A 20,876-nucleotide genomic window follows, 5' to 3' on the forward strand; every position below is an offset into this window, starting at 1 on the left:
AACTCCATCTATACTAAAAATACAAAAATTAGCTGAGCATGGTGCCGCACGCCTGTAATCCCAGCTACTTGGGAGGCTGGAGGCTGGGGCATGAGAATTGCTTGAACCTGGGAGGTGGAGGCTGCAGTGCGCTGAGATTGCACCATTGCACTCCTGCCTGCATGACAGAGCGAAACTCTCTTTCAAAAAAAAAAACCACTTCAAAACCTTTAACTTAAAAATTGCAAATGGAGAGGGAGGAAAGAAAAGAAGAGAAGGAAGAAGGCCAAAGATATGTATTCTGCTCTAAAGAGCTATAAAATACCAGGCAAAATAGCTCACACTTACTATATATATGTATATATAAAAATATATATTATATATTACTATACATAATATATAAAATACATTACTAATATATAATAAATATATATTACTATATATATGAAAACATAATAAAAAACACATTCCAAAGAATCAGGTTTCATACTCATCTCCAAATATTCTCAGAAATAGATTATTAACTATCACTATTTTGTTAAATAAGACGTATGCAAAAAAGTAAATAATTACAAGCCATATATATAATTAGATATCAAAGCGCCAAATTTCCAATAATGCAGTTTGCATTTTAAATTAAAACCATTTGGTTGCACTTGTAACTACTACACTTACCTCTGCACCCCAAGAAAGCCCAGGAGAGCAATATCTGGCTGCTTATTTAGTCGAAGGACACATTCCCAGTAAATGTCTTCCTCGCGATCATTATCCAAAGCATAAAGCATAAACAGCGGTGGGTAGAGCCGAGGTAGCAGCACAGGAAGCAATAATCCAGAACTCGTTACTACATAACTACAAAATAATGGAGTGGGAGGAAAGGAGCATTTTTCATATTAAAACTGAATACAGAATCCAAGATAGAGCTTCAGTTTCAAAGAGTCAAAAGTAGAGATGGGAAGTTTTAAAGAAGTTATAATATTACTCTGCTCTTTACATATGGAGTTGATATGAGGACATTATCTATAATTTTGTCTTAGAGGAAACTGAATTCTTTTCATGAATTAAAAATCTCACTGAAGACCTACTTTGTTTCCATTTTGAGGCTGATTTCTCTGAGGTTATTCTAGGACAGTGTGGTATTACTTCCTTTGCTAAGCAGCCTTTGTGCTCAGATCATCTGTGGTTGCTTTTTCCTGGGGTATGGCTAATAGTACTTGAGAGACCTAAGAGGGACCTCAGAAGGGGCACCTACCCAGCTACATTTTTCTTTTTTTTTTTTTTTTTTGAGACAGGTCTCACTTTGTCACTCAGGCTGGAGAGCAATGGTGCAGTCACAGCTCACTGCAGCCTTTAACCTCCCAGGCCCAAGTGATCCTCTCATCTCAGCCTCCCAAGTAGCTGAGCCCGTAGGTGTGTGCCACCATGCCCTGCTAATTTTTTTTATTTTTGTAGAGATGGGGTCTCCCTATGTTTCCCAGGCTGCTCTTGAACTCCTAAGATCAAGCAATCCTCCCACCTCAGCCTCCCAAAGTGTGGGATTACAGGTGTGAGCCACTGTGGCTGGCCCCAACCCTCCCGGCCCCAACCATATCATTTTAGAAATGAGGAAATAGATCTAGAGAACACACTTTCTCCCTGGGACTCTGAGTAAGATCATCTAGTCACCATTCCCTTTCTTCACTGTCCCCACACAACTCCATTTACCCTGGCTCTGGTGATTCAGATCGGGAATCTGACTTCCCAGTGCAAAAAGACTTCCTTTCGGTTGGCAGAGGAGCAGAGAGAGGAATTGTGCTGCCTTCTTCAGGCAGCTCAGGAAATAAGAACCTAAGGAAGAATAAAAAATATAATTATACAATTATACCTCTAGGGGGGTTGAAAAGCATAAAAACACATTTCCATTAGCTATGAAAGCAAGCTTTATTATCAACTAAGTATTTTAGTTCCCTGAGAAAACTGATGTTTCTAACAGGATAAAATTAAGAATGCAGCTAATGAATAATACCACTACAAAATCTTCACGTGCTATGATTTTCTTCTGTCTAGTTACTAAGGAATGGAAAATTCCGATCTATATGAGATATGTGTTCCTTACTGGCAAATCTCATCTGAGGTCAATTTATATTAACTCTGAGCAAGGACCACTCTTCTAGAATATAAGCAAACACCAACAGAAATTAAATGTCCAACATTAAGGGAAAAAATGATTAATTATAGAAGACACAACGTAAAGTTTTATTTTATTTTTATAGATTCAGGGGGCACATATGCAGTTGTGTTGCATGGATATATCAGGTAGTGGTAAAGTCTGGGCTTCTGGTGTACCCATCACCTGAACAGTGAACACTGTATCCTATCAATAAGTTTTCAACCCTCACCCTCCCACACACACTCCCCCATTTTAGAGTCCTCAGTGTCTATTATTTCCCTCTGTACTCAACATAAAATTTAAAAATGTGTTTTTAAAAGTTGCTGAAAATTAATTTTTCAAATGATCAAGGGGATAAATTGGTGAGGAATTTTTTTTCCTGGGCTTTGAGTTCTGCCATAGATTTTATCTCTGACTTCCTGTATGCTAGCGGACTCTACCATAAATAAGTTTATTTTCTCTTATTTTTACGGACTTAAATTTTGGCCCTTTAAAGGCAATATGCAGTCTTCTCTATTTTTGTAGACTTACATCTTGCACCTCCATCTGCCCTAACTGTATAGTTGAAAAAACTAAAAAAGGTCAGGACACTTATTTTCATTATACTCATCTAGCTAATGTCAGAGCTAGCCCAGGCTAGTGATCTTTTTAATAGATCACACTTCTCCCTCAAAACCTGAAACATTTCCAATGTTGAGGCAAACAATATACGGAAGTTCTGGGAGAAATTTACAAACTTTTGTATAATTATCTCACTATAGTATTTACTTGTTGGCTTCAACTCAGTAAAAGATCTTATATCTCACAAGCTTAAATCTGTTTGTTGCCTGAAACTCTCTTCCCAAAGATGCTTACTGTCTCATTTAATTGCCTTCTTCGAGTCTCTGCTCAAATACCACCACCGTATTAGTCAGCCTGCTCTGACCTCCTCTTTAAAATAATAGCATCTCACATCTAGTACTCTTTCCCTTTATTTTTCTCCATAGTGCTAATCACTATCTGACATACTACATATATTTTTTATGTTTACTCTTTTCCCCCATTAGAATGTAAGCTCCATGACAGCAAAGACTGTTTGTCTTTGTTCACTGATAAATCCCTTGAGAGCCTAGAATGATGGCTATTACATAGAAATGCTCCATAAATATTTGTTAAATAAATGAACATATGTGATACTGTTGCCAAAGGACAAGACAAAAAAACTCAAGGACAAAACTTTATATTAAATTTTATCTACCCTGTGGTTGGGTTTTAGATACATGATTTTGCCTAGAGACTGAATCTAAATAAGACGACTACTATACTTCATACCAAAATTAGAATTTAAAAACTCCAAACATTTATTTTAGCTTTACTTAATAAGACATAAAAATAAATAAATAACAATAGCTAAGGTTCATCTTTTTTATGCTTATAGCTTACACATACATTTAAAACATGTTTTACTTAATCTATTAAAGGACTGTGGCATAAAACTATTTTCTTGATGATTCAGGGTGAAACTACCCAAGCATTGGTATAAAATAGTATTCCATAGCCTGCAGACTTTAGTGAAAAGCTCTCTTACCTCACCAGCTGGAAAATTCGCTTAAGATAGGACTTAATCTCCTTTACAGCCTCCTGCAATAACCTGCGGTTGGCTCCTACGCCCACGTATGTCATTCTATACACTGCAACCAGTGTCTCCACAAGCCTGCCCAGGGGGTGCAGAGGAGTGTCACAGGCCTGAGTAGGAAGAGAATCAATGAAGTCAGTTGATGTGCATTAACAGCAGAAACAATCCATCAATAAGAAACAACTTCATAAATGACAAACAATTGTCAAAATGTCAAGAGTCAATTTTGGGACCAGGAATATTCAAATACTTTAATTTTTTTGAAAGTACTATCTACCCCAATTATATGAAGCTGGAGTTCCTAATCTCGATCAAAGAATCTCCTTAACATTTTGGGCAAATAGCTTTGGAAGTACTGATATGGAATACCACAAAAGAAAGATTCTGCGGGATGTGGTAGCTCATGCCTATAGTCCCAGCTACTAGGCAGGCTGAGGCAGGAGGATCGATTGAGCTCAGGAGTTTGAGGCCAGCCTGAGCAACACAGTGAGAACCCCCATCTCTTAAAAAAAAAAAAAAGAATACAAAATTTTAAAAAGATTCAAATATACTTTAAACTTGATAAAAAATGTTACCTTGGAGAAAACTAAACACTGACTGTTGATGATACTCTGAAACAGTCATCCTTCAGTTCCCCTGACTTCTCAGAATACTCCTTCCTGCACTTCCCATCAATATACATCACACTTTAAATTGTAGCTGGTCTTACAAGGTTTCCAAGGAAGCAAAGAGCCTATCCAGGGGTGAGGCAGCATGCTTTACTTACACAATCTCTAGTTTGCTAATGTTATTAACAAAAAGCAATTTAAAACTCTAATCTTACTTCTTAAGAACCCCCTTGCATGCCCTAAAAAACTTTAAAAAGTTCTATCATAATAATGAGACAATCTTTAGGTAGAAATGTAATCTTGGTAGTTTGATAATTAACAAAAGAAATGCACAGGATGCAAAAACAGGATTAGAATAACATTAAGCTGTGAGTCTATCTGAATGATATATTGTGGTAGGTGAATTATTAATTCACAAGACCAATGTAATTTTTACTCGTTTACCTTTATTAAATATTTCCTGATGTCATCATATTTCTCCACAGAGAAGGCACCAACATGCTGTGGAATGAATTCCAAACTCTCTAGTGTCTGAGTCTGTGAACGACTTAATATTTCTGGACTATAAAAAGGGAAAGAAAAGTCTATTGTATTTCACATCAAGAAAGCCGGATACGTGTAAATACTCACATGAAACACAATCACTAGCTCCAGTCAAAGTGGAGCATCCAACATAGTACTAAATCCAACGAACTCAGAAATCATCACGATCTTGCTATTAGGTACTCAGTTTACATAATATTCATTCAAAAAATCAGGTAGTGTTACTTTGTACCAACTACAATAAATTAATGAAGATTCTACTCCAGTCTAAACCATGGTGTTGGAAATAATATGACATTAGCTTGAAGATAAATACAATATTAGCTTGAAGGTGATAGACCCGTTGGTGACAACAGAAAAATGGAATAAAAGGAATAAAAGAGGGAAGGGAGTTAAGGAAAAAGGGAAATAAGTCAAAGGGCAAAGGAAGAAATGAAAACGAGGTTAAGAAGCAAGGAGATAATGACACTCCAACAGGTGACAATGTAAGCACATAACGGGTAAACAGAAACTGGATGAAGAGGCTAAGAGAAAACACACACTAGTAATCAACTGAAAATTTGGTAACAGTGTTCTATCATTAGATGACAACCAATGAGAAACTGAAAACTGTGCATAATCATTATTATTAGAGATTTTAGATAAACACATAAGATCTTTGTGGTAGCAACATAATTTTATATAAAGAGTTCATTCATTTTCACTTCTCAGAAACACCTAACAACAGTTAACCCAGGTTAACTGAAGGGCTAAAGTCTTAAGGTCGAACTGACAGCCTGTACTAAGCTGACCATGTGTATCACGCACAAGGGGCAGTCAATGGCTTTCATCAATTCTGGGAGTTTCCATTTCTTCTACTGATAGAGTAGAAGGTAACAATTATGAACTTCATGAATGAAATACTAAAATCAATTCCTATTTATCCCAAATATAGAAAAAAAATCACTTCTTTCTACATTTAATTTCTTGAAACACACACACGAATTTCAAGCAAGCAAAAATTATACTATGGTTTTCTTTAAGTATCAATTTTGGGGATACTCAATTAGATAGACTCTAAACTAATCTCTCCAGGCTAGAATAACAATTAGTATTTGTTAGATTTGACTGTGAAATGTTTAAAGTTCCTGAATTATCTTTCAACCTCTGGAATTTAATTTCTATGTAACTATACTTTAGTATATTAAAATTATTTGAATATTGGTAATTTATTTAAAGAATTTGGTAACTTTTAGCAAACTAGAACATTTAATTATTCAGAACAAACATTTACATTCTGAATAAATGGACACTTGCTCAATTTTTCTTCAACTCCTTTTAGAAAGCAACTGACATGTGGAAATGAAGACCAGCATAAAACTCGTTTAAAAATTAACTGTATGTAGTTACACACACAGATTAAAGTATGCTCCTTGATATTTTAACAACGAAGGCACAGCTCAAACAAACTATTATCTAGACTTAAACTCAAGAAAGTCATAGTTAATTAGGAAGTTTTGCTGCAGGGATTAGTAAATTCTTTAGGTCCAAATGCTAAGCAATGCTTGTGGGAGTTACTGGTCAAGTTAAAGAAGAAAGGCAGATGGAGAAAAGCAGGAGAAAAGAAAAGAAGGTGAAAAAGAAAATTTTAAAAAGGAGAAAAAGAGAGAAATGAACAAGTACGTCTGTAACTTTTCTTTCAGTATTTTGAAAACGTTGGGCCACTTCCTTCTGGCTTCCAAGGTTTCTAATGAGAAATATGCAGTCATTTGAATTGCTGATTTCCCATTATTTCACTCTAGTTGCTTTCAAGATCTTTGTCCATGAATTTTAATATGTGTCTATACATGGTTATCTGTGGTTTTTCCCAAGATGGAGTTTGTTCAGCTACTTGAATCTATAGGTTTCATGTCTTTTTACTAAACTTGAGAAGTTTTCAACCATTATTTCCTTCACAAAATGTTCCATCCCTCATTCTTTCTCCTTTTGTTTTTTTTTTTTTTTGAGATGGAGTTTTGCTATTTTTGCCCAGGCTGGAGTGCAATGGCGCTATCTCGGCTCACTGCAACCTCTGCCTCCCGAGTTCCAGTGATTCTCCTGCCTCAGCCTCCTAAATAGTTGGGATTACAGGCATGTGCCACCACGCCTGGGCTAATTTTGTATTTTTAGTAGATACGGGGTTTCGCTATGTTGGCCAGGCTGGTCTCGAACTCCTGATCTCAGGTGATCTGCCTGCCTCGGCCTCCCAAAGTGCTGGGATTACAGGTGCGTGCCACCATGCCCAGCCCATTCTTTCTCCTTTTCTTCTGGAATTCTAAGGAAACAAATTTAGAGCCACAAGTCCTTGAGGCTATGTTCACTTTTTTATTTTTTCATGTTTTTTCTCTCAATTGTTTAGATTTGATAATCCATACTGATCTATCTTCAGGTTCACTGACTCTTCCACTGCCATCTCTATTCTGCCACTGAGTTCATACAATAAGTGATTTTGGTTAGTGCAATTTTCAACCCCAAAATTTTGATTTGGCTCTTCTTTATACCTTCTGTTTCTTTGCTGATACATTTGTTCTAATATTTATTTCAAGGGTGTTTGTGATTGCACATGTGAGTATTTTATAATAGTTGCTTTAAAGTTCTTGTCAGACAACTTCAACATCTATGTCATCTGTTGATATTTATTGATTCTCTTTCCTGAAATAAATTGAGATTTTCATGGTTCTTTCACTGCTGAGTAATTTTGGTTAATGTCTTGGATATTTTGAGCATTATAAAACTCTGGGTCTTGTTTCTATCCTATGGAGAATGTTGACATTCATAAAACAGTAAACATAGCAGGCTTGAAACTGTTATCTTTAGAAGGACCTGAGCTAGGTGTGGTAGCTCACGCCTGCAATCCCACCACTTTGTGAGACTGAAGGCAGGAGGATTTCTTGAGGCCAGGAGTTCGAGACCAGCCTGGATAATATAGCAAGACCCTGTCTCTATTTATAAAAATGAAATAAAATTAAAAAGAACCTGCTTATAAGGTTGACCCTTGGCTGGCACTTGGGAATTAAGCTTCGTAAAAGTTCCATATACTGACAAAGGTGTTTTGCTGTCCTTAGATTAACAATGTGATTTATGGTGAACATCTGCTTTCCTGTAAGCTGGGACTGTGGAATTTGGCAACTGCCAGGCACAGGGTGCCTATGTGACCCGCCCCCAATATAAACCCTGGGCACTGAGTCTGTAGTGTGCTTCCCTGGGCAGAAACATGAGACACATGTCGCTGCATTTTGCTGCAGGGAAAACCGTGTTGTGTGTGACTCATCCCAGAAAGGAGCGATCATGGAAAGCTTACACATGGATTCCTCCAGACTCTACCTGTGTCTTTTTCCCTTATGATCTGGTTGTGTGTCCCTACCATGTTGCTGCAATCTTACTTGTGAGTACAACTATATGCTGAGTCTTGTGAATTCTTCCAGCAAATCACTGAATGTGTAAGTGATATTGAGAATCCTAAAACAGCAGATATTTTTGCTTTAGTCTCTTGTGGGCCATGGTGCCAATGCCAGTTCACTTCTCAAAGCCTTTGCAACCTTCCTGGGTTTGTTCTGTGAGTGTACAACTTAATGACTACTCCGGGACCTGAGTGATCAACCTATGAGCTTGGTTCTCAAACTCTTTGGTACTAATTAGGATCAAATTCATACATGTGCAGGTCTAGGGTGAGCCCAGGAGTTCACAAACAACTTTATGGGCTTGTTTCCCAGAGCTCTTCTCTCCATCACATCCCCAGTATTTTCTGGTTCTCACGCACCCCTTTTTAGGTCCTCTGGCCAAAAACTGTCCACTTCCGTGATTGTGCCACATCTAGGGACAGATGGTGGGAGAACATAGAACAAAGCCAAAAATGCAATGGGGTTGGGGCTTGGCTTTCTCTTGACCTAAGGAGCCACCAAAGGGGGAAGAAGATTCCACTCTCTCAAGAGTTTTGACTTTTGCAAGTTTCCTGTTCATGCCTGCTCCAGCTGCTGCCATTACTGCCGCAGAAGGTCCTGGAGGCTTGGGCATGAGATAATAGAGAAAAAAGACAGAAAGAAAACTGAGTATATATCAACCACTCTGAATTTTAGGAGTCCCTTTGTCACTCCTTGAGCCAGAACCAGAGGGATTTTTTCTGTATCCCTGTCTGTCTGCACCACAGTACTTGCTTTCACGTTTCAGGCTGCACTGAGTTCTAGCTGAGGAATATTGGAGCAAAACATCTAAGTAAATTCACCACTGGTTTTGTGGTACTTTGAATTCAGGTTTTCTTCCTCAATCTACTTGTTGATATTTACTTTTCAGAGTTCATAAATAACTGTCCATGTATTCTGTTCAGCTTTAATAGTTGAGTTCAACAGAAGATAAAGAAAGTGAGTTTTAATCCCTCTTACTCAGAAGCAGAAGTACATCATTAACTTTTAAATTAAATGTAGTGAGCCTTGACTACTTACTGGTCTTAAGTTTCGTCTTCCTAGCATCTATGTTGAGCAGGTGTTCACTCACCTGTCTCTGTGCTGGCGCCGACTGGTGGTTAAGGCCACAGCAATATTGTCCCACGCTTTCCAGACTTCCCCTTGGCCTGGGCCCTCGCAGCCCAGTTGGCGCCAACATTCGTCAAACACCGCTTTCCACTTCTCATCAGCTGGCACTGCCAGGTTTCCTAGCTTCCTGCTAATAAAGTCATATCAACCTTTTATTAATCATTTCTTTTGTGCAAAATTGTTCCAAAGAACAGAAACTTTCTAACATACAACCGAGAATGCTTTTTTTGTGACCAAAACTGCCAAGACTGATGGTAATTCTATTTTTAAAACACTAAATGAAAAATTTTAAAGGAATGTTTTTCAGCTAATTATTGTTTTTTGGATATTAAAGTGTATGGAATATTAAGTACAAAGCAAACCAATTGACTCTGCCTCCTATAATTCCACAGAATTAATTTTAAAAAATTGATTCCTGGCCAGGTGTGGTGGCTCATGTCTGTAATCCTAGCACTCTGGGAGGCCAAGGCAGGCAGAACACCTGAGGTCAGGAGTTTAAGACCAGCCTGGCCAACATGGTGAAACTCTGTCTCTACTAAAAACACAAAAAAATTGGCTGGGCGCGGTGGCTCACACCTGTAATCCTAGCACTTTGGGAGGCCAAAGAGGGTGGATTGCCTGAGGTCAGGAGTTCGAGACCAGCCAGGCCAACATGGCAAAACCCCATCTCTACTAAAAATACAAAAATTAGCTGGGCATGGTGGCGCATGCCTGTAATCCCAGCTACTCGGGAGGCTGGAGCAGGAGAATTGCTTGAACCCAGAAGGCGGAGGTTGCAGTGAGCCGAGATTGCACCACTGCACTCCAGCCTAGCAACAGAGTGACGCTCCATCTCAAAAAAAAAAAAAAAAAAAAAAATTAGCCAGGCATGGTGGCCCGCACCTGTTGTAATCCCAGCTACTCAGGAGGCTGAGGCAGGAGAATCGCTTGAACCTGGGAGGTGGAGGTTGCAGTGAGCTGAGATCACACCACTGCAGTCCAGCCTGGGTGACTAAGTGAGACTCCATCTCAAAAAAAAAAAAAAAAAAAAATTAAAAATTAAAAAAAAATAAACATAAAAATTGACTCCTGTTAGAACAAGGATTTTCTGAACCTTGCACATCTTATAATGAGAAGTTAAAATGCATTACATACTGGGTTCTAAAAGACTCTAAGAATAAACATGGTACAGAAAACATATCCTTGGGAACAAAAAACTGAGGTGCTACCAAATATAATAATAAAATTAAAGCTGCAATCAATAAAGAAAAACAGACATATGCCAAAAACTGTCCACTTCTGTGATTGTGCCACATCTAGGGATAGATGGTGGGAGAACAGAGAATAAAGCCAAAAATGCAATGGGGTTGGGCATAATATACTTAGATTTTGCCTTTTTTCCTCATATATGCAGATTTTACTATTCCACTTGGGCTGTGTGTGTGTGTGTGTGTGTGTATGTTCTTTACTTTTCAAAATCAAGTTGTGTACAGATTCCATTTAAGAATGCTCTTTCAGGCTGGGCGCGGTGGCTCACACCTGTAATCCCAGCACTTTGAGAGGCCAAAGTGGGTGGATCACTTGAGGTCAGGAGTTTGAGACCAGCCTGGCCAACATGGTGAAACCCCGTCTCTACTAAAAATACAAAAAATTAGCCTGGCATGGTTGTGTGCGCCTACAGCCTCAGCTACTTGGGAGGCTGAGGCAGGAGAATCGCTTGAACCCGGGAGACAGACACTGCAGTGAGAGCCAAGATCATGCCACCACACTCCAGCCTGGACAACAGACCAAGACTCCATCTCCCCTCCCACCTCCAAAAAAAAAAAAACAAAACAAAAAAAAAACACTCTTCACATATAGAACTTTCCTTTTAAACATCCATGCTTTAAGGCTCATAATCTAAACCAAGACTATAGACAAGACTATAGATTTAGTCATCTAAAGCACTGTCAGCTGACAATTCAAGAAGGTTACATCTTGTTTTAAAAAAAAAGAAAAGACTTTGGCCAGGTACAGTGGCTCATACCTGTAATCCCAGCACTTTGGGAGGCTGAGGCAGGAGGATTGCTTAAGCTCAGGTTCAAGACCAGCCTGAGCAATAGCAAGACCCAGTCTCTACAAAAATTAGAAAAATTAGCCGGGCATGGTAGCGGGTGCCTGTAGTCTCAGCTACTCGGGAGGCTGAGGTGGGAGGATCACGTGAACCCAGAAGGTCAAGGCTGCAGTGAGCCATGATCACACCACTGCACTCCAGCCTGGTGACAGAGTGACACCCTGTCTCAAAAAATAAAAATAAAATAAATTTAAAAAGAAGACTTTAAGAACTTGACTTTGCTTTTAAAATATTAATCAGCTTTGATAAAAGCAAGACAACTCCAAACATTCAATAATTAATCCAGAATTAACACTAGTTACTCACAAAACTTTAGGTCTGTCTTTATCACTCTCATACAGACTAGGTTTGAAGTAGGTTCCAGTGATTTTTATCCCAGATCCCCATTCTCCACTAAAATAACCTTCAATGTAGTCTCCATTTGGCATAGTCAGTGTTCCCTAGGTAAAGTCAGAGAATAAAATGTGGGGTTAGAGGAAATATATTCAACATTTACTTATTTATTTAGAGACAGAGTCTCACTCTGTTGCCCAGGCTGGAGTGCAGTGGTGCGATCTCGGCTTACTGCAACCTCTGCCTCCTGGGTTCAAGTGATCCTCCTGCCTCAGCCTCCCAAGTAGCTGGGATCACAGGTGCCCGCCACCACGCCCAGCTAATTTTTTGTGTTTTCAGTAGAGATGGGGTTTCACCATGTTGGCCAGGCTGGTCTTGAACTCCTGACCTCAAGTGATCCACCCACCTTGGCCTCCCAAAGTGCTGGGATTACAGGCATGAGCTACCACGCCCAGCCCTCAATTTTTTAAATCAAGAGAAAAAAAGCACTAAATGGTTGTTTTCCTTTTTAACTTGCTCTTTACCAGTCTCCAACTCTTTAAAACTCAAACAAAATGTGGGCACATGCATGTCTAAAAGAGTATATGAAAATAATCCATGGGTAAAAGAAAAAAAAACACACACAGGGAAAACTCGAAAATATTTTGAACTGCATGAAATGACCATACAATATATCAAAATTTAAGGGATGATGTAAATTACAAGCAGTGCTTAGAGGGAAACTTACAGCTATTAACACCTATCTTTTCAGGAAGATCTCAGATCAGTAATATAAAATTCCACCTAATAAAATTACAAAAGGAGGAACAAACTAACAAACTAAACCCAAAGCAGGAAAGAGGAGGGAAATGATAAAGATTAGTGCAAAAATCAGTAAATGAGATAGAAAACAAAAAATAAAGAAAAATCAATGAAACTAAAAGTTGTTCTTTGAAAAGATACACAAAATTGACATTTAACTAGATTAATCAAAGAAAAAAAAGAGAAGACATAAGTTTATAAAATCAAGAATGAAACAGGTTATTACTATCAGCCTATAGAATTAAAAAAGTTAGAAGGTGCTATTGTTTTGAAAGTGTGTCTCCTCTAAAATCTGTGCTGAAACTTAAACCCCATTGTGATGGTAGTAAGAGGTGGGGTCTTTTGGGAAGTGATTAGGGACAGTGTCCTCATGTATGAAGCAGTGCGTTAGAAAAGGGCCAGAGGGTTGGGCACGGTGGCTCACGCCTGTAGTCCTAGCCCTTTGGGAGGCCGAGGCGGGCGGATCATGAGGTCAGAAGTTCCAGACCAGCCTGATCAACATGGTGAAGCCCCATCTCTACTGAAAATACAAAAATTAGCTGGGCACGGTGGCGCATGCCTGTAATCCCATCTACTCAGGAGGCTGAGGCAGGAGAATCACTTGAACCCAGGAGGTGGAGGTTGCAGTGAGCCGAGATCATGCTACTGCACTCCAGGCTGGATGACAGAGCAAGACTGTCTCGAAAAAATAAATAAATTAATAAAAGTGCCAGAGGGAACTATCTTAGGCCTTTTTGCCCTTCCATCTTTTGCTATGTGAGGACTCAGCCAAGAAGGCCTTCACCAGACAGGGAATGCTGTAGCCTTGATCTTGGACTTCCCAGCTTGCAAAATTGTGAAGAAATAAATTTCTCAGTCTATGATATTTTGTTAAAGGGTCACAAACATACGAAGACAGAATGGAATACTAAGAGAACAGCTTTATGCCAACAAAGTAGATAACATAGAGAAATAGAAAAATTCCTAGGAAGACAAAAAGTACCAAAACTGACTCAATAAAGAAATAGAAAATCTAAATAGACCTAAAGCAAGTAAAAAAACTGAGTTAGAAATTAAAAATTTTCTCACAAAGTAATGCTTAGGCCCAGAAGACTTCATTGGTGAATTCTCCCAAACATTCAAAGAAGAAATAATACCAAAGCTTCGCAAACTTTCAGAAAATAGGGGAGGAGGGAACACTTCCCAACTTGTTCTATGAGGCCAGAATTATCCTGATATCAAAGACAGACAAAGACATCACAATAAAAGAAAACTACAGACCATTACCTCTCATAAGTATGAATGCAAAAATCCTCAACAAAATATTGGCATTAAATCCAGCAACACCAACATATAAAAAAAATTATACACCATGACTAAGTACAATTCATCCCAGGAAAGGAAGGTTGGTTTAACATCAGACAAGCAACCAATATAATACACCATATTAGTAGAGTAAATGATAAAAACCACATGATCATCTCAACAGGCAATGGAAAAGCACTTTAACAAAAATGCTTTTCAGCCAAGCATGGTGGCTCATGCCTGTAATCCTAGCACTTTGGGAGGCCGAGGTGGGTGGATTGCTTGAGCTCAGGAGTTTGAGACCAGCTTGGGTCATAGCGAAACTCTGTCTCTACAAAAAAAAAAAAAAAATTTAGCCAGGCATGGTGGCATGTGCCTGTAGTCCCAGTTACTTGGGGGGCTGAGGAGGGAGGATTGCTTGAGCCCAGGAGGTTGAGGCTGCAGGGAGCTGAGAACATGCCACTGCACTCCAGCCTGGGTGACAGAGTCACTATCTCAAAACAAAAACAAAACAAAACACACACACACACACACACAAAGCTTTTCTCTAAAATAGAAAACAATGTAAAGATGCCCAATCTTAACATTTTTCTATTCAACATTCCACAGGAGACTCTAGCCAGTGCAACCGGACAAGAAAAAGAAATAAAAGCCTTCCATATTGTAAAGAAAGAAGCAAAAATGTCTTTACTTGTAGGTGACATGATTCTGTATGCAAGAAATCCTAAGAAATCCACACACACAAAAAAACTACTAAAACTAATAAACAAATTCAGCAAGATTTCAGGAAACAAGAACAAACTACAAAATCAACTGCATTTTTATATTATAGCAATGAAATTAAGAAAACAACGCTTTATAACAGCACCAATAAAATACTTAGAAATAAATTTAAGCAAAGAAATGCAAGATGGGTACACTGAAACCTAGAAAACATTGCCAAGAGAAATTAAAGATCTAAATAAACTGTGAGATGTTCTATGTTCATGGGTTGGAAGAGTCAATATTAAGATGGCAATTCTCCCCAAATTGATCTATAGATTCAATGCAATCTCTATCAAAATCTTAGCAAGGTTTATTGCAGAATCTTGATAAGCCAGTCCTAAAATTTATATGAAAAGTTAAAAGAATCTAGATTGGCCAGAACAATTTTGAAAAAGAACAAATTTGGAGGACTTATATTCCTGATTTCACAACTTACTAGGAATCAACAGTAATCAAGATGGTGTGGTATTAACACAAGGAGAGACATGTTTATCAGTGAAATGTAACTGAGAGACCAGAAATAAACATATTTTCTGGTCAACAAAGGTGCCAAGATTCAATAGGAAAAGGTGTTGGGAAATTTGGATAGCCATATGCAAAAAGATTAATTTGGACACATAATTCAGCCCATATACAAAAGTTATCTTAAAATGAATCACAGATCTAAATATAAAAGGCAAAACTATAAAACTTTATTTTTTTTTAGACAGAGTCTCGCTCTGTCACCCAGGCACAGTGCCGCAATTTCGGCTCACTGCAAACTCCGCCTCCCAGGTTCATGCCATTCTCCTGCCTCAGCCTCCTGAGTAGCTGGGACTACAGGTGCCCGCCACCACACCTGGCTAATTTTTTGTATTTTTAGTAGAGATGGGGTTTCACCATGTTCACCAGGATGGTCTTGATCTCCTGACCTCGTGATCTACCCGCCTTGGCCTCCCAAAGTGCTGGGATTACAGGCGTGAGCCAACAGGCAAAGACTTCTTAGACATAACATCAAAAGCATAATTCATAAAATTTTTTATAGAGTTCATTAAAATGAAAAACTTTTCTATTTCAAAAGACACCATTAAGAAAATAAAAGACAAGTCAGACTGCAAGAAAATATTTACAAATCATATCTGATAAAGGACATGTATCCAGAATACAGAAAGAACCCATACAATTCAACAAGAGTACAAACAAAATTTTAGAAATAGGCCAAAGATCTGAATAGACATTTCATCAAAGAAGATATATGAATCACTAATAAGCATGTTCTACATCATTAGTCACTAGGGAATGCAAATGAAAACCAGGAGATACCACTTCATACCCATTGGAATGGCTATAAGAAAAAAGACAGAAAATAAGAAATATTTTTTGATATGGAGAAATTAGTATCCTCACACATTGCTGATGGGAATGTAAAATGGTACAGACACTTTGGAAAAAAGTTTGACAGTTTCTTAATATGTTAAACATCAATTTACCATACAACTCAGCAATTACACTCTAGGCATCTACTTGAGAAATGAAAATGAAAACATATGTCTACACAAGAAACTGCATTCAAAAGTTTATAGCAGCATTATTTACAATAGTCTAAAGCTGGAAATAACCCAATGTCCATCAACTGGTAAAAGGATAAACAAAATGTAGTTTTGGAATACTATTCAGCCATAAAAAGGAACAAATACTGTACGTGCCACAATATGGAAAAAGCAAAAACATTATGCTAAGTGTAAGAAGCCACATAGAGGAGATTGCATGTATGATTCCATTTATACAAAAGGCCCAGAAAAGGCGAATCTATAGAGTGATTAAGAGTGATTAGTGGTTGGCTGGGACTTTAGGTGGAAATGGAAGTCACTGAATGAGCAGAAGGGATTTTCTTGGGTGACGGAAATGTTCTGAAACTGGATTGTGGTGGTGGTTTGTACAGCCATGTTGACCAAAAATCACTGAAATGTGCACTTGAAAGGGGTGAATTTTATGGCATGTAAATCAGCTATTTTTAAAGTAAAAAAAAAATTAGTAAAAGAATTTATTAGGGAGAAAAAAAAAGAAAGCTAGTTTCCAACCTTTCCGCTAAGAGTCCAGTCATCTGAAAATTCTCCCTCATAGATAGTATCATCTTCAGAAAGCAAAACCCCATTTCCCTACAAGAAGAAACAAGAGAAAAATTACAACACATAAAATACAGAGTAACTTAAGAGTGCACGCAGTCATATCCCCAAAGCCTTATGGAATCTTAAAAGAAGGAAAATAGTACTAAGAAGGTGGAAACTAATCAAAAGATGATGTAAAAAGTTAAGGACAAAGGAGCTCTAAAAAGTCAGTAATAACTACATGCAAATATTCCACTCACCATCATTTTATTAAGGTGAAAGTTGCCCTCGTAGTATAATCCAAACTGGGTAACCACCACACCATTCCCTTGACACACATCATCTTGCCACATTCCCATATACTTTTCCCCCCTGCACAGAAATAAAAAGAAAAGAAAAAGCACTGAAGACAAGGATAAAGTAGGGAAAAGACAATTATCATATGGGAGATCCCAGGCATCAACCCTAGGTTGGTATTGCTTCCATTTTTCTAGTTAAAATAGTTAACTTTGTCTCCTCAAATATGGGACAAGGTGACAGCAAAAGACATCTCACTCAGTAATGCTCTCTGAAGAATTTAATGTTGTGGTCTATCTGATACAGATCTGTATATACCCCAGGTAGTTACTTGATAACTTTAAAATACATAATTTTTAAAAAGAAGGCCTAGAATTCAACTCTAAATAATTTCATTTAAAATGTAATAAGCAGAATAAAACCTATGCACAGGTTTTTCTTACATAAAAGTTTGCTAACTTAAAAAAGAAAGAGGCTGGGTGCAGTGGCTCATGCCTATAATCCCAGCACTTTGGGAGGCAAAGGCAGGTGGATCACTCGAGGCCAGGAATTCGAGACCAGCCTGGACAATATGGCAAAACCCCATCTCTACCAAAAATACAAAAAATTAACTGGGCATGGTGGTGTGTGCCTGTGGTCCCAGCTACTTGGTAGACTGAGGTAGGAGGATCCCTTGAACCCAGGAGGCAGCAGTTGCAGTGAGCTGAGATCGCACCACTCCAGCCTGGGTAACAGAGTGAAACCCTGTCTCAAAAAATAAAAAAGTAAATAAAAGGGTTTGTCATAAAAGAAGGTTCATTTTTCACCTACTCAAACTCAAAGACATCTTACTAATCTCCATGAAAAAGACAAAATAAGTATAAACTGCTTGTTAAATAATGATGGTGTTTAATCATTGGCTTAACTGTGAGAATAGAAGGAGAATACTGTACCTAGTGATATCATCAAAGACACCATATCCTGCTTTCTTATCCATTACCCACTGGCCAATGAACATACTAGGAGAAGAGGACGTCAATTTCCCACTTCGTAGAAGGCCATGACCATGACGCATATTATCTTGAAAACAGCCCTCAAATACTTCACCAGAAGCATAGCTGTGGTTGGAAAGAATGGATAATTATCACATGCACATTGAATTCTGATGCTCATTTTTACAAAGTTTAGAAAATCCAAAACCATACTCAGTCTCACTGGTAGCTATAATTGTTTGTTTATATGATTATTTTTCACCAATTAAAAAAACCTCATTTTTGAATGATTAAAGTTAAAAAGTTAAAGACATCATGTGTGGTATATTGCATTAACATGAAAAGCAATGTGTTTTTATTCTCTTATGGGAAGACGAAATAATGAGTTATTTTTAAGAGAGAAGAATAAAAGTTTTGTCCATTAGAATCAAGTAATCAAAATAAATTTATAGATAAGACATATAGGAGACTCTATGAGAAAATTATGGTTTATAAGGTATATAAAATTTAGGGCCGGGCATGGTGGCTCATGCCTGTAATCCCAGCACTTTGGGAGGCCGAGGCGGGTGGATCATGAGGTCAGGAGATCGAGACCATCCTGGCTAACGCGGTGAAACCCTATCTCTACTAAAAATACAAAAAATTAGCCGGGTGTGGTGGCAGGTGCCTGCAGTCCCAACTACTCGGGAGGCTGAGGCGGGAGAATGGCATGAACCCGGGAGGCGGAGCTTGCAGTGAGCCAAGATCATGCCACTGCACTCCAGCCTGAGTGACAGAGCGAGACTCCGTCTCAAAAAAAAAAAAAATTTAGATAAGAACTAAATTTAATAATCCAGTATTTTAATCCTGTGACAGATGAGGGGTTGACCTTTAAAAGATGATCACACAGAGTTTCAGTTTTATTTACTCCTCTAAATTTTATCTATAAGACTAAATAAAACTTAAACCTTGGAAATTTTGGCTATGCAAACATTCAGGTTTACCTGGTTATATGAAAAACCAACACCAGTCCAACAGCCTTTCCAATGTTATTACCTGTAGACTCCTTGACCGCACATTTTTCCTTCTTTCCAATGGCCCACATAATGGTCTTCTTTGTTCATCGCCTTGTTTGGGATTCTGTATTCTCCATAACTGCCATGAGAAAGAAAAAATAACAAAAGAAGATGCATTTATGACATATTCACCTTTTGTATGTATATCCTGGTAAAATTTTAACAAGGAAGACAGAGGAAACATTCACCTGTAGGAGTAAAGGGTTAAAACAGCATCTTGGTTTAAGGTGAATCTATAATCTAGGCTGTTTGGCAAGAGGAGTGAGACATCAGCCCCGCTACACTAAGATATGGTGTTTTAATCCAACTCCAGTGAAAAACAGAAGACCTGTGTCCTTCACCTATCTCTGTCACTAATTACCTGCACCACTATGCGGAAAGCCCAGGTATCTAGCTCCTTTATTTGGATAATAAGAGGGGCAACTCAGTGGGTAAATTAGATGATCTAAAGTCTCTTCTCATTCTAACAATCTATTAAAAAGAGATTTTAACACATCACAAGAATTTACATGATCACACAGACACACAAAATCACCTACCCAACATTTTTTATATACTAAATTGCTTCCTTAACATTATACCAAATACTGCCATAAACTAATCATGTAAATACATTTACAGTGTTAGAAAACATGATAAACTTATTTTTAAAAAGTCATTAGAGCATCATTAAGATAATATAGCACTTGGAAAATTTCTCCTTTAACAGATCACAGAAATTAAAGATGACTTAAAACAACTGAAAGGAAAATTTTTCTATGTCCTTTGTGTAAAGGGGGACTCTCGTCTCAATAGTACCACCATTAAAATTACCAAAGTTCTCAGTCTTCACAACTGAGAAATGAATAGAAAACACAGCCCCATTTTCACAGATGGAAGGCTGTGTAATTTGAGGTCACACAGCTATCAAGGAAAATGACCCAGTCTAGGTAAATCAGAGGCTGTACCCCTCACTCCTGGCTCTCTTCATGCTCATACATGTGCATTTCTAAAAAATAACAACAAAAATCTACTACTTGCTTGAAAAGCAGCTCTGCATACAAAATAACATAATTTACGACCTTACCGAACTTGAATTTACTGTCATGTTTTACACAATTTTCTTACCCATCTTCCAAGCCATTCCTGAACATGCCAGAATACATCTTTCCATCAGGCCACTTCAAAACCCCTCTGGAATGCATAAGCAAAGAATAATGCATGTCAACTAATATTTCAGATAATTCATACTTTTTCTATCATGTGATGATCATCCTCACCCCAGGCATAAATCTTCAACATTTTCACCTGCCATGAGGCTTCCCTGAAAGCCAGCGTCCATCATAGGTGGCATCTTTCAGGCGAGGATCCTTGTAGAAAGTATATTTGGCACTGCGTGAAATGGGTGGTTCCTGTCTCTGAACACTGCTACCACTTCCATAAGGGGGGAGATCAGACATCCCTCTCAAAGCCTGATCTACAGCTTGGCTTATAGCTCGTAGCCACTTTGTCTAGGAGCAAAAAGTAATGTCAATAAGTTTAAGGCAACAATTCATCGAGCATTGCTTTAAATCCTGCTAGTTTTCTTTGGTGTGAATAAATTATTTGTGTCCTAATGCTTTTCTTATTAATAGAGTAATATTGACTGGCTCTTGTATTTCTCTGCTATATGTTTAAAATTAAGTCACATTAAAAAAAAAAACAACAACAACCAAGAACCTACAGTTTTGGGTTAATGAAGATTTATCAGACAGAACTGTGCATCATTAGT

General features: G+C 38.0%; 1 protein-coding gene across 4 annotated transcripts in view; it reads right to left on the reverse strand.

Moving 5' to 3' along the window:
- ALS2 (alsin Rho guanine nucleotide exchange factor ALS2) overlaps positions 1–20,876 on the reverse strand; it is an 81,948-nt gene that overhangs the window by 5,661 nt on the left and 55,411 nt on the right. For 3 of the 4 annotated variants that reach the window (XM_054549665.2, XM_024243233.3, XM_054549663.2), the window contains 12 exons: positions 20,414–20,616; positions 20,234–20,299; positions 19,107–19,205; positions 18,033–18,197; positions 17,064–17,175; positions 16,777–16,854; positions 11,840–11,973; positions 9,404–9,571; positions 4,796–4,913; positions 3,696–3,853; positions 1,684–1,806; positions 655–831 (listed from right to left, as the gene is read on the reverse strand). In XM_054549665.2, the coding sequence (XP_054405640.1) occupies positions 655–831; positions 1,684–1,806; positions 3,696–3,853; positions 4,796–4,913; positions 9,404–9,571; positions 11,840–11,973; positions 16,777–16,854; positions 17,064–17,175; positions 18,033–18,197; positions 19,107–19,205; positions 20,234–20,299; positions 20,414–20,616 (1,601 nt within the window). The remainder of the gene's footprint in view (positions 1–654; positions 832–1,683; positions 1,807–3,695; positions 3,854–4,795; positions 4,914–9,403; positions 9,572–11,839; positions 11,974–16,776; positions 16,855–17,063; positions 17,176–18,032; positions 18,198–19,106; positions 19,206–20,233; positions 20,300–20,413; positions 20,617–20,876) is intronic. The other variant, XM_024243234.3, reaches the window with a different exon arrangement.

Source organism: Pongo abelii, chromosome 11 (genome assembly GCF_028885655.2).
Source record: "Pongo abelii isolate AG06213 chromosome 11, NHGRI_mPonAbe1-v2.0_pri, whole genome shotgun sequence".
NCBI lineage: Eukaryota > Metazoa > Chordata > Mammalia > Primates > Hominidae > Pongo > Pongo abelii.